Raw genomic sequence first — 14,481 nt, forward strand, 5'->3', positions numbered from 1 at the left:
GTCACTCAAGGCTGGAACTGAACCTGGGTCCCTCGTGCTGTGAGGCAGTAATGCTAACTACTGAGCTACCTTGCCCATGAAAGATGGACCACAAGAGGAGGAGGAAGACCCATGGACGTGTTCCCTAAAACTTCAGCCACAGAGCCTGAGGCTGCCTTCACAGTGATGAAAAGCTTTTGTCTGAAACATTGATTTTCCTGCTCCTCGGATGCTGCCTGACCTGCTGTGCTTTTCCAGCACCACTCTAATCTGCACTCTGTATCAAGTGCCCATTTCATCCTCTGGTATCACTGAACCATTCTTAGTTGTCACAAAGGTATACTCCTCTTTGTTTAATTCATAATATCCAAACTGCTGCATTTTAAACTTAAACTACCTGAAAAGTCCATGCAAATGGTTAATGCCTATATTAATGTAATTGTGGTCACCAACCCTCCAACTTGTCCAATGTCTATCCTTTAGTCAGCAATGGATTGATTGTAGTTTTTATATGACTGCATCCATTGCCTTTTAATCATTCCTTTCACTTCTGAAGAGGAGGATCGAGGATACAGGTGGGCCAGAATTCACAGAGTGGATAGTCCTAGCCCTTTGTGGTGATATTTTGAAATCAGTTTTTAACAAAATCACAGAAAAAAAGCGACCACCTTAAATGGGGAAAGGGTAGGCAGCAGCATCAAGTTCACCCTTTCCTGATGAAGGGCTTTTGCCTGAAACATCAATTTTCCTGCTCCTCGGATGCTGCCTGACCTGCTGTGCTTTTCCAGCAACACTTTAATCTAGACTCTGGTTTCCAGCATCTGCAGTCCTCACTTTTGCCATGGGGAAAGGGTAGGCAGCAGCATCAAGTTCACCAAAACTTTGGATCTTAATCTCTGTCTCCATCTTGATCTATGGGTGGGTTCACCTCCTCCCGAGAATCGGAGAACGTGGTGGCCGAGGTGGGCTTTGGAGGCGGGGGAAGGTAATGGGTGGATAGGCATTGTGGCACAGAATCACAGAATTATTATGGTGCAGAAGGAAGGCATCGAGCCCACTATGTCTGCACTTTATTTCCTGTCTTTTCCAAAGTCCCTGCACATCACTATTATCCAAAAAAGACCAAATTCCTTCTTGAACAGCCCAATTGAACCTGCCTCCACCACATTTCCAGACAGCATGTTGCGTATTCTACAGATACACACACTGCCTTCCCACCACCAAGTTACGGTTTGGGTAGGAAGCCCCAAGTTTGGTTTTCCTGCTCCATTGCTAATTAAAGCCCTCAAGTGGCCAATTAATGACCACTTATAACCTCTTCATACCAACATTACGATTAACTATGTCATTGTCTGGTTAATGTCCAACACCAAAAGATATATTGGAAAAACAGGACTTTATTTTAAATTCTACTGTTTTAGTCTACCTATGCTGGGATACTCTTTGTCTTGCTTTCTTTCTTTATCACTTCCTAAAGAACTTTTTTATACTGTAATTCAGACACAACCCCTGTTTCTTCATGATATCCACTAGCACTCCTTTTGACAGCTACATCATAAGTCTTTTGTTATTTAATCTCCCCTGGCCTGCAACATATCACAGATTTATTTTCTTCCTGCTTTCTCTCTCCTTTCTACTGGCTTAAAACTCTTCCATTTCTATGCTGGAGAGATGGTAGTGGGGAACAATGAAATGGCTGAGGAACTGAATAACTATTTTGTATCAGTCTTCGCAGTGGAAGACAAAAGTAATATCCAAAAAATTCAAGACAGTGAGGAGGCAGAGCTGGGTATAGTGGCCATCTAGAAGGTGCTAGAAAACCTGAATGCCCGAAGGTGGATAAATCACCTGGACCAAATGGACTACATCCCAGAGTCCTAAGGGAAATAGCTGTAGAGGTAGTGACGATCTTTCAGGAATCGCTAGAATCAGGGAGGGTCCCAGAGGACTGGAAAATCACTAACGTGATACCCCTGTTTAAAAGGGAGAAAGGCAAAAGATGAAAAAATACAGACAAATTAGCCTAACCTTGTCCATGGGTAAGGCTCTGGAATCCATTGTGAAAGATGAGATTTCTGAATACTTAGAAGTTTATGGTAAAATAGGCCAAAGTCAGCATGGTTTCATCAAGGTGAGGTCATGCCTGACAAATCAGCTAGAATTCTTTGAGAAAGTAATGAGCTGGTTAGACCAAGGAGAGCCAATGAATGTTATTAACCTGGACTTCAAGAAGGCCTTTGACAAGGTGCACACAGGAAGCTACTGAGTAAGATAAGGGCCCATGGTGTTAGAGGCAAGGTGCTTGCATGGATGGCAGAAAGTGGGGATAAAGGGGTCCTTCTCAGGATGGCAGCTGGTGACAAGTGGTGTTCTGCAAGGCTCCACAACTTTTCACTTTATACATTTCCACTCTAGATGAAGGGACTGAGGGCATTCTAGCTAAATTTGCAGAAGATACAAAGATAGGTAGAGGGACAGGTAGCATAGAGGAGGCAGGAGACTGCAGAAGGATTTGGGCAGATTAGGAGAGTTGGCAAAGAAGTGGCAGATTGAGTACAACGTGGGAGAGTGTGAGGTCATGCACTTTGGTCGTCAGATTAGAAGCATGGACGATTTTCTAGATGGGAGAAAATTCAGAAATCTGAGGCGCAAAGAGACTTGGGAGTTCTAGTCCAGGATTCTGTCAAGGTAAACTTGCAGGTTGAGGCAGTAGTTAGGAAGGCAAAAACAATGATGGCATTTATTTTGAGAGGACTTGAACATAAAAGCAGGAATGTACTTCTGAGGCTCTATAAAGTTCTGGTCAGACCACATTTGGAGTATTGTGTACAGTTTTGGGCCCGATATCTCAGGAAGGATGCACTGACCCTGGAATGTGTTCAAGAATGGTCCCAGGAATGAAAAGCTTAACATGAGGAATGTTTGAGGACTCAGGGTTTATACCCAATGGAATTCAGAAGGATGAAGTGGGGGGTGGGGGTGGAATCTAATTGAAACACACAGAATACTGAATGGCCTGGACAGAGTGGATGTTGGGAAGATGTTTCCAATCTTAGGAGAGACTAAGACCCAAGGGCATAACCTTAGACTAAAGGGAAGACTGTTGAGAATGGAGTTAAGGAGAAACTTCTTCAGCCAGAGAGTGGTGAATCTATGTAATTCATTGCCACAGAAGGCTGTGGAGGCCAGGTTTGGAATATATTTAAGATTGAGGGAGATAGGTTCTTAATTGTCAAGTAGATCAAGGGTTACAGGGAGAAAGTGGGAAAATGGGATTGAGAAACTTTTCAGCCATGATTGAACAGCGGAGCAGAATCACTGGGCTGAATAACCTAATTTCTGCTAATATGTGTTACCATCTTTTAGATCATTGGCCTGGTATGTTAAATGTTTCTCTCTCGCCACAGATGTTGCTTAACTTGTGGAATAGTCCCATCTTCTTTATCTCTTATTTTATGATTTCCAGCACATGCCAGGTTTTGCTTTTGGATTTGTGGGATTAGCTGGATTATGGGCGGCACGGTGGCACAGTGGTTAGCACTGCTGCCTCACAGCGCCAGAGACCCGGGTTCAATTCCCGACTCAGGCGACTGACTGTGTGGAGTTTGCACGTTCTCCCCGTGTCTGCGTGGGTTTCCTCCGGGTGCTCCGGTTTCCTCCCACAATCCAAAAAATGTGCGGGTCAGGTGAATTGGCCATGCTAAATTGCCCGTAGTGTTAGGTTAAAGGGGTAAATGTAGGGGTATGGGTGGGTTGCGCTTCGGCGGGTCGGTGTGGACTTGTTGGGCCGAAGGGCCTGTTTCCACACTGTAAGTAATCTAATCTAATCTAATCTAATCTAATTATTGAGTGCACTGACACAGATCTGATTAGCTCCCTTCCAAACCGTACTGATACGAGTGTACAGTTAGATTGTCAGACTGAAGGAGTAATTGAAGGAAAGATCGGGGGAGTTGTGAATTTGATAGAAAGTTGTCAAAAGATAAAGGGATTATAAATCAGTTGCAGATATGGGCAGAGAAATGGCATATGTGCTTAATACAGGTAAGAGTGAGGTGCTGCACTTTGGAAGGTCAAATGTTAAGGTAAAATATAAAGTTAATGGCAGGATCCTGAACAGTATTGACATATAGTGGGATTTTGGGGTTCAAGTTGGTTAAGAAAAAGAAGAAAAGATATGTAAGGTATAGACAAGGTAGATCGAGTGAATCCTTAGAAGAGTATAAAGACAGTAGGAGTATTCTTAAGAGGGAAATCAGGAGGGCAAAAATGGGACATGAGATAGCTTTGGCAAATAGAATTAAGGAGAATCCAAAGGGTTTTTACAAATACATTAAGGACAAAAGGGTAACTCGGGAGAGAATAGGACACCTCAAAGATCAGCGAGGCGGCCTTTGTGTGGAGCCGCAGAAAATGGGTGAGATACTAAATGAATATTTTGCATCAGTATTTACTGTGGAAAAGGATATGGAAGATACAGACTGTAGGGAAATAGATGGTGACATCTTGCAAAATGTCCATATTACAGAGGAGGAAGTGCTGGATGTCTTGAAATGGGTAAAGGTGCATATATCTCCAGGACCTGATCAGGTGTACCCGAGAACTCTGTGGGAAGCGAGAGAAGTGATTGCTGGGCCTCTTGCTGAGATATTTGTATCATCGATAGACACAGGTGAGGTGCAAGACTGGGGGTTGGCTAACATGGTGGCACTGTTTAAGAAGGGTGATAAGGACAATCCAGGGAACTATAGACCAGTGAGCCTGACGTCGGTGGTGGGCAAGTTGTTGGAGAGAATCCTGAGGGACAGGATGTACATGTATTTGGAAAGGCAAGGACTGATTAGGAATAGTCAACATGGCGTTGTGCGTGGGAAATCATGTCTCACAAACTTGATTGAGTTTTTTGAAGAAGTAACAAAGAGGATTGATGAGGGCAGAGCGAAAGATGTGATCTATATGGACTTCAGTAAGGCGTTCGACAAGGTTCCCCATGGGAGACTGATTAGCAAGGTTAGATCTCATGGAATACAGGAGAACTAGCCATTTGGATACAGAACTGGCTCAAAGGTAGAAGACAGAGGGTGGTGGTGGAGGGTTGTTTTTCAGACTGGAGGCCTGTGACCAGTGGAGTGCCACTGGGTCCTCTACTTTTTATCATTTATATAAATAATTTGGATGCGAGCAGAAGAGGTGCAGTTAGTAAGTTTGCAGATGACACCAAAATTGGAGGTGTGGTGGACAGCGAAGAGGGTTACCTCAGATTACAACAGGATCTTGACCAGATGGGTCAATGGTCTGAGAAGTGGCAGATGGAGTTTAATTCAGATAAATGCGAGGTGGCTGCATTTTGGGAAAGCAATTCTTAGCAGGACTTAGACACTTAATGGTAAGGTCCTAGGGAGTGTTGCTGAACAAAGAGATCTTGGAGTGCAGATTCATAGTTCCTTGAAGTGGAGTCACAGGTAGATAGGATAGTGAAGAAGGTGTTTGGTATGCTTTCTTTTATTGGTCAGAGTATTGAGTACAGGAGTTGGGAGGTCATGTTGCGGCTGTACAGGACATTGGTTAGGCCACTGTTGGAACATTGCGTGCAATTCTGGTCTCCTTCCTATTGGAAAGATGTTGTGAAACTTGAAAGGGTTCAGAAAAGATTTACAAGGATGTTGCCAGGGTTGGAGGATTTGAACTATAGGGAGAGGCTGAACAGGCTGAGGCTGTTTTCCCCAGAGCGTCGGAGGCTGAGGTGTGACCTTATAGAGGTTTACAAAATTATGAGGGGCATGGATAGGGTAAATAGGCAAAGTGCTTTCTCTGGGGTCGGGGAGTCCAGAACTAGAGGGCTTAGGTTTAGGGCAAGAGGGGAAAGATATAAAAGAGACACAGAGGGTGGTACGTGCATGGAATGAACTGTCAGAGGATGTGTTGGAGGCTGGTACAATTGCAACATTTGAGAGGAGTTGGATGGGCATATGAATAGGAAGGGTTTGGAGGGATATGGGCCGGGTGCTGGCAGGTGGGACTAGATTGGGTTGGGATATCTGGTCGGCATGGACGGGTTGGACCGAAGGGTCTGTTCCATGCTATACATCTCTATGACTCTAAGTCCATAGCTTCCTGAAAGTGGCCACGCAAGTAGATAGGATGGTAAAAATGGTGTGTGGCATGCTCCCCTTTATTGGTCGGGGAACTATGTACAAGAGTCAGAATGAGCAAAGCCGGTCAGGCAGCACCCAAGGAGCAGGGTAACCAATGTTTTGAGCATAAGCCCTTCATCAGCTTATGCTCGAAACATCGATTCTCCTGCTCCTTGGATGCTGCCTGACCTGCTGTGCTTTACCAGCACCACACTTTTTGACTCTGATCTCCAGCATCTGCAGTCCTCACTTTCTCCTTACAGGAGTCAGGATGTCATGTTGCAGCTTTATAAGGTATTAGTTAGGCCACACTTAGAGTATTGTGTTCAATTCTGGTCATCACATTACAGGAAGGATGTGGAGGCTTTGGAAAGGGCGCAGAAGAACCAGGAAGTTGCCTCGATCACAGGATATGAGCTATATGGAGAAGGCTACAAAAACTCAGTCTGTTTTCTCTGGAGTAGCAGAGCATCAGGGGAGACTTGATAGAAGTCTATAAAATTATGAGATACATAGGTAGGGTTAACAGTCCGAATCTTTTTCCCAGAGTTGAAATGTCTAAAACTATGGGGCATGCACTTAAAGTGAGAGTTCAAAGGAGATGTGAGGGACAGGTTATTTACACAAAGAGTAATAGAGACATGGAACACACTGCCGGGGTTATGGTGGAGGCAGATATGTTGGACTGTTTAAGGGACTTTTAGATAAGCACATGAATATGAAAGGAATGGAGGGATGTGGACCAAGGGCTGGCAGAAGAGATCAGTTTAATTTAGCAACATGTTCAACACAACATTGTGGGCCGAACGGCCTCTTCCTGTGCTGTACTGTTCTATGTTGTATGAAATTCTACTATCCATTCCTCATTGCAGGGTATATCTAAGAGCTGCCCCATACCAGCCTGGTTAACAAATAACAACTCTTTAGAGCAGACCTGGGCATTTTACGGCCTGCGGGCCATATCCGACCCTTTGATCGTTCCTGTCTGGCCCGCATGAGGTCAATCTTAAATTAGAACATAAATGAAAAGGTATTTACGCAATACAACTGTGTTGCTTTTGTTTTGAAAAGGATGCTTTTTTTATTTATATATGGACGCACATGCACATGTATGTGCATGCGTGAACAGCTAAAAATGATGCTTGCAGGCTAGCCCTCAAAATGTGAACTCACGTTAAGATAAGTTATGTCATATCCCACAAAATAGCCAGAAACAGTAAACTGTTTTCTGATGGAGAGTTTATTAAGTAGTGCTTGTTGGACTCTGCAGAACTAATATGCCCGGAGAAAAAGGAGGCATTTGAGAATATGCCCTTCTCCCGACGCACTGTAACAAGAAGGATTGGGGACATTGTGAAAAATCTGGAGCTTCAGCTGCAGCACAGAGTGGTCAACTTTGAATTTTTTTCCTTGGATGAGAGCTGCGACATACGTGACGCAGCCCAGCTACTCATCTTCGTATGTGAGATAACTACGAACTTTAAAATCACAGAGGAGCTGGCAGCCATGCAGTCAATGAAAGGAACAACAACTGCTTTGTTCACGGAGGTAAATGCATGTTTGGACACGTTGGGACTAAAATGGGACAAGCTGGTGGGTGTGACAACGGATGGTTGTCCAAATCTAATGGGAAAAAATGTTGGACTCTTAAAGAGAATGCAGGATAAAGTGACAGAAATTGACCCTGAACAGAAATTGGTATTTTTGCATTGTATTATACATCAGGAAGTGTTGTTGCTGGAAAAGCGCAGCAGTCAGGCAGCATCCAAGGAGCAGGAGAATCAACATTTTGGGCATGAGCCCTTCTTCTCCCATTCCTGAAGAAGGACTCATGCCTGAAACGTCGATTCTCCTGCTCCTTGGATGCTGTCTGACCTGCTGCGCTTTTCCAGCAACACATTTTCAGCTCTGATCTCCAGCATCTGCAGTCCTCACTTTCTCCTTTGCTGTTGATGTGACTGCACTTATGAATGAACTAAATGTGAAACTGCAGTGCAAGGGCCTTTTTGTGCATGAAATGTACAACTCGGTGAAGGCTTTTATGAGAAAGTTGCAGCTTCTCTCAAGCCAAATGAAGGACAAAATTTTCACTTGCCAACACTGAAGGAAGCCGCACCTTCAGTTGATCACCTCCACAGGTACTCATCTATGTTAGAAGCACTGCATGGTGAATTTTCAAGGCGATTTCAAGACTTTAAAACAGTTCAGAATGAAATGCACATGATTTTTTCCCCATTGACATGCAATGTGGAGAATACACCTAGTGATAGATTAGATTACTTACAGCAGGGAAACAGGCCCTTCGGCCCAACAAATCCACAGCGACCCTCCAAAGACCAACCCACCCAGACCCATTCCCCTACATTTACCACTTCACCCAACACTACGGGCAATTTAGCACAGCCAATTCACTTCACCTGCACATTTTTGCACTGTGGGAGGAAACTGGAGCAAACCCACACAGACACAGGGAGAATGCGCAAACTCCACACAGACAGTTGCCTGAGGCGGGAATTGAACCCGGGTCTCTGGCGGTATGAGGCAGCAGTGCTAACCACTGTGCCATCGTTCCGCCCATAAACGTTCAGGTATAACTCATTGACCTGCAGTCTGACACACTTCTGGCAGAGTACTTTAGGTCAGTCTCACTTGATTTTTACTCTTCCCTCAAAGAGGAGAACTTTCCACACATGAGGAGGCATGCTCAGAAGATTCGAGTCCTCTTTGGATCTACCTATATATGCGAACAGACATTCTCAGTGAAGTTCAACAAATCCAAATACAGATCCTCTATCACAGATGATCACCTCTCAGCTCATTCAATCAGATTTTAGCACACTTGTTCAAGCCCAAAACAGACTGGATTTTTCTTACTAAACAAGTAAAATGAACTGAAAATCATCAAAAGCACTTATTGCTTTTTGTATAGAGTTGTTTGTTGTTTGTAATACTGAGCAATAATGAAACAACTTTTCATTATTGGTTTGTGAGATTAACATGTTAAAAATAAAATGAAATACTGAAATTATTGTTTTTACTGTTTATTTCTTCTATATTTGACCTACTCCACAATTTCATATCGTTATTGTAACGGAATATCCTTATTCTTTGATTATAAGTTTCAGTGCAAAACTATATAAATTAGTACTTTTTACAATTGAGCAGAATTATGTTTAACATATTGTTGGTTCAGCCCTCCAACACAACTCAGGTTTCTCATGTGGCCCCTTGGAAGAATTAATTGCCCACCCCTGCTTTAGAGGGAATGGTCAGCTCCAGGAAACTCTAATCAAGGGATAATTGAGGCAGAGGATAGTAGGGAACTGGAACTTAAAACCCAAATGACACTCAAAGCTGGAACTGTTCGCTATTTTAAAAATACCTGAATATCTACTTGAAACGCTGACAGCAACACTCGTGGGTGGGGACCACCTCTTGGTTGATCACTGTGTGCACAATGGGCTGCATGAACTCTTTCTGCGATTTCCTATCAGTCTATGAAAGAGCCCTAAAAAGCATATAGTCAAGGCACCCAGTCTTTTTAAACAAAAGAAGGCCCATCATCAATTTGTTAGGAAAAAGAGGGTCGGCAGTTTGTGTTACAGTTCCCTCAGCGTCCAAACTGCTGTGGGTAACTTGCACTTTACATACACATCGTGTTCTAGAGCTACATATAGTGATGATGCAGGCACCCATATATTTTCTATCATGTGGTTGACTTGGGCTGTTCCCCACTTTTACTGTTTGTCGTTGTTGGCAGGATTTCGATTTTTTTGCCATATGTACTCAAATACAATGAAAAGTGTAGAATGTCACACTCAACGTATTTGACCATGGCATGATGCATCTTCCTTTATCATCAGAGAATGAGATTTCAGCGAGCACGGAATCTCTGCTTCAGAAGCAGAGAAACCACTCACAAGACCTCCATGAGATAGGCAATAGCAGTGCCTAAATCTGACGACTGAACATAACCAGGTTACCTCGCAGACATGATGGCATGATGGTCTGAGCCAGAGCAGATATCCTTTGTGATGTATGGGTTATTATCGCACGAGATGCCATGAAGCGTATAGTTGGGCTTGCACACGGTGAGAAAGAAGGGGGCATGGTAGCCAGTTGCCAGCTGAATAATGTCAGTCACCAGGGCTGTGGCACATAGTCCAAAAACGTGCACGCCTGCAAAGCCAAATGGGAAAGAAGATCAGAGACACCAAGTTTGACCACACTCCCTTCAACAAGTAAACATTGTTTAGCCTGCCCTGACGCTTCCTTCATTCAGTCATGGGTCAAAGATAATTGTCTGCCAGCAAGAGTGATCTCACCAAATATGCCCTTGAGATCTGACTCAACAGCTGGATGATTGGATAACTACCATAATTAAAAATACAGAAAAGCCATGAAAACATAAGGCCTCAGGCAAGATCATGGCCTGACAGCTGAACGGCTTCTATTGAAGACCCTCTCGAAGTATGGAGTCATAGAGATGTACAGCAGGGGAACAGACCCTCCTGTCCAACTCATCCATGTTGACCAGATACCCTAAATTAATCTAGTCCCATTTGCCAGCACTTCGCTCATATCCCTCTAAACTCTTCCTATTCATAAACCCATCCAGATGCCTTTTATGTGTTGTAGTTGTACCAGCCTCCACCTATTCCTCTGGTAGCTCATTCTATACACACACTACCCTCTGCATGAAAGAGTTACCCCTTAGGTCCCTTTTATATCTTTCCCCTTTCATCCTAAACCTATGCCCTCTAATTCAGAACTCCCCTGCCCCAGGGAAAAGACCTTGTCTATTTACCTTATCCATGCCTCTCATGATTTTATAAACCTCTATAAGGTCACCCCTCAGCCTCCAATGTTCCAGGGAAAATTATTCTTTGAGAAGGTGACCAAACAGTTGTTTGAGAGTAAAGCAGGTGATTTGGTGTCTATGGATTTCAGTAAAGCATTTGATAAGGTTCCCCAGAGAAGGCTATTGCATAAAATATGGAGGCATGGGATTGAGGGCGATTTGGTGGTTTGGATCAGAAATTGGCTTGCTGAAAGAAGACAGAGGGTGGTGATTGAGGGAAGATGTTCATTGTGGAGTTCAGTCACTAGTGGTGTACCACAGGATCTGTTTTGGGGCCAGTGCTGTTAGTCATTTTTATAAATGATCTGGATGAAGGAGTGGAAGGATGATTTAATAAATTTGGGGATAACACTAAGGTCGGTGGGGTTGTGGATAGTGCTGAAGGATGTTGCAGGTTATAGAGTGACAATAGATAAGCTGCAGAGCTGTGCTGAGAGGTGGAAAATGGAGTTTAATGTGGCAAAGTGTGAGGTGATTCACTTTGGAAGGAGCAACAGGAATACAGAGTACTGAGCTAATGGTAAGATTCTTGGTAGTGTAGATGAGCAACTTGGTGTCCCTGAAAGTTGCCACTGAGGTTGACAGGGGTGTTAAGAAAGCATAGGTGTCTTAGCTTTTATTGGTAAAGGGATTGAGTTTCAGAACCATGAGGTCATGCTGCAGTTGTACAAAACTCCGGTGTGGCTGCATTTGGAGTATTGTGTACAGTTCTGATCACTGCATTATAGGAAGGATGTGGAAGCTTTGGAAAGGGTACTTGCCCCAGGGAAGATTTACGAAGATATTGCCTGGTATGGAGGGAAGGTCTTATGAGGAGAGGCTGAGGGACTTGAGACTGTTTTCATTAGAGAGAAGAAGGTTGAGCAGTGACTTTATTGAGACATATAAGATGATCAGAGGGTTAGATTGGGTGGACTGTGAGAGTTTTTCTCCATGAATGGTGATTGCCAGCACGAGGGGACATAGCCTTAAACTGAGGGGCAATAGATATTGGACAGAAGTCAAGGATAGTTTCTTTACTCAGAGAATAGTAAGCGTGTGGAATGCCCTGCCTGCAATAGTAGTATACTCGCCAAATTTAAGGGCATTTAAATGGTCATTGGATAGACATACGGATGAAAATGGAATAGTTTAGTTTGGATGGGCTTCAGGTTGGTTTCACAGGTCGTCGCAACATTGCGGGCCAAAGGGCCTGTAATGCGCTGTAATGTTCTATGTTCTATTTTCTGTGTTCTCTATCCCCAGCCTATTCAGCCTTTCCCTATAACTCAAACCATCAAGCTCTGGCAACATCCTTGTAAATCATTTCTGAGCCTTTTCAAGTTTTAGAACATGCTTCCTTTAGATATATTGAAGACCATTTCAATCACTAGCCTGGGACTGCAGCCACACAGCACCAAGCAGGCATAGGAACAGAGGCAGTAAGGGTCAAGCACCTGCCTACCCATTATTCTTTGCCTGCTGTAGGTGGGGACAGAGGAAGCAATAATCATGAAAAGATGGGGATCAAATTCAGCACAAGACGATGAGGATGCAGTAGGCCTCACTGTCCAACATTACAGCCTGCTTCATTGTTAGTGAAGACATCAATGTTGACCCAGGAAAGTCACAGATTGAATTCTTTGGCTTTTGTTGAATTAGTTCACCTCTGATTTGTAGTAGGTATTCAAATTGTCAGGATATGCCCAGTGTCCAAACATGTGCAGGCTAGGTGGATTAGTCAGGCTAAATCACCCATAGTATTCATGGATTTGTAAGTCATATGTGGTAGCCACAGGAATTGCAGCATTACAGAGATAGTGTAGGGGGATAGGTCTGAGTGGGATGCTCTTCAGAGGCTCGGTGTGGCCTCACTGGGCTGAATGGCCTGTTTCAACACTGTAGGGGATTCTATGGGTATTAACAGGAAAAGACAGAGTAGATAAAGATAAACTATTTCCACTGTTGGGGATTCAAGAACTAGGTCATAATCTGGGAATTAGTGCCAAACCATTCAGGAGAGATATTAGGAAGCATTTCTACACACAGTGGTTAGAGCTCTATTCACAAATGGCAGTGAATATGAGATTAGTTATTAATTTTAAAACTGACATAAAATTATTTTTGGGAAGCACAAATACAGAAGGATATGGACCAAGGACAGGTGTACGGAGTTTGGCCACAGATAAGCAACAATCTCATTGAATGGTGGAACAGGCTTGAAGGGCTGTTCCTCTGTTCATTTGTCTGAGGAAGAGGTTGAGACAACAGACTGGGAAAGTTAAGCATGTTTCGGAGTTTCGGCTGCAACTAGATCACCCATGATCTTAGAGTCATAGAGTCACAGAGATATACATCACCAAAACAGACCCTTTGGTCTAACTCATCCATGCCGACCAGATATCCTAAACTCATCTAGTCCCACCTGCCAGCACCCAGCCCATATCCCTCTACACCCTTCCTATTCATATACCCATCCAGATGCCTTTTAAATGTTGTAATTGTCCTAGCCTCCATCACTTCCTCTGGCAGCTCATTCCATACACACCACCCTCTGTGTGAAAAGGTTGTCTGTTTAAAATCTTTCCCCTCTCACCTTAAACCTATGCTCTCTAGTTCTGAACTCCCACACTCCAGAGAAAAGACTTTGTCTATTCATCCTATTCATGTCTCTCATGATTTTATAAATCCCTATAAGGTCACCCCTCAGCCTCCGATACTCCAGGGAAAACAGCCGCAGCATCTTATTGAATGGTGGGCAGGCCTAAGAGGTGCAATTGATTACTCTGACTTGTAGCTCCTTGTGTTCTTGTGGCACGCTCAACATAGCAATTACCCACAAAATGAATGGTTAGTTAATACTGAATTGAGAGCTACAGGCTCATCATGGTGAGATGTAAATTAAACCCTGTCAGAATGTGTTTCCCTTCAGGATTTGGCAACCTCCAGAGAATCCTGTTGTTGTTCTAAACTCTGGGCACTGAAGAGAGACGAAGCTACAACAACAAACAGGAAGCAGCGCAATGCACTCGCTACCTTTTTCAACAATGTTTTTGCAGGTTCAACGCTGTTTATCTGTTTCTGACAGCTGGGAGAAGTCCTCATAGAAGCAACTAAGTAGCAGGAGGTCTCTGGAGGAAACACCCAGATGGCGATGAGTTCAAAAAAGTAAAAACTTTCTTTGAAGTGCAGTGCAAGGAAGCAGATGTTAGCGTTCAAATTAATTATTGATGCAGAATCAAAGCCGACAACAACATTTTTATATCAGAGACTGGAACCACATTGAGATTGGACTGACTGCTAAAAACCAACCCAAATGAAATCCACTGTTGGAAATTTCAAAGCTCATTTCAATTTTCTACTTCAGCTGAAACTTCATTCTGTTCTCACTTTTTATTAAGAAAAAGTTTCTTCAGAGGCCATGGAATTAATATTCTTCAATCAGTTTAACGCAACCACATGTTAGAAATCAGCTATGGTCTAATGATAACATTCTCGCCTTTAAATTAAAACATTCTGATTTCAATC

The 14,481-nt window shown here is 43.5% G+C and overlaps 1 protein-coding gene across 2 annotated transcripts in view; it reads right to left on the reverse strand.

Annotated features, from left to right (window-relative positions):
• plppr3a (phospholipid phosphatase related 3a) overlaps nt 1-14,481 on the reverse strand; it is a 286,508-nt gene that overhangs the window by 19,606 nt on the left and 252,421 nt on the right. For both annotated transcript variants that reach the window (XM_087976208.1, XM_043720758.2), the window contains exon 5: nt 10,097-10,292. In XM_087976208.1, coding sequence (XP_087832334.1) covers nt 10,097-10,292 — 196 coding nt within the window. The remainder of the gene's footprint in view (nt 1-10,096; nt 10,293-14,481) is intronic.

The sequence above is a fragment of the Chiloscyllium plagiosum genome, unplaced genomic scaffold (assembly GCF_037043375.1).
Source record: "Chiloscyllium plagiosum isolate Xiang-an unplaced genomic scaffold, Cpla_swu_hap1 HiC_scaffold_28, whole genome shotgun sequence".
NCBI classification, from domain to species: Eukaryota; Metazoa; Chordata; class Chondrichthyes; order Orectolobiformes; family Hemiscylliidae; genus Chiloscyllium; species Chiloscyllium plagiosum.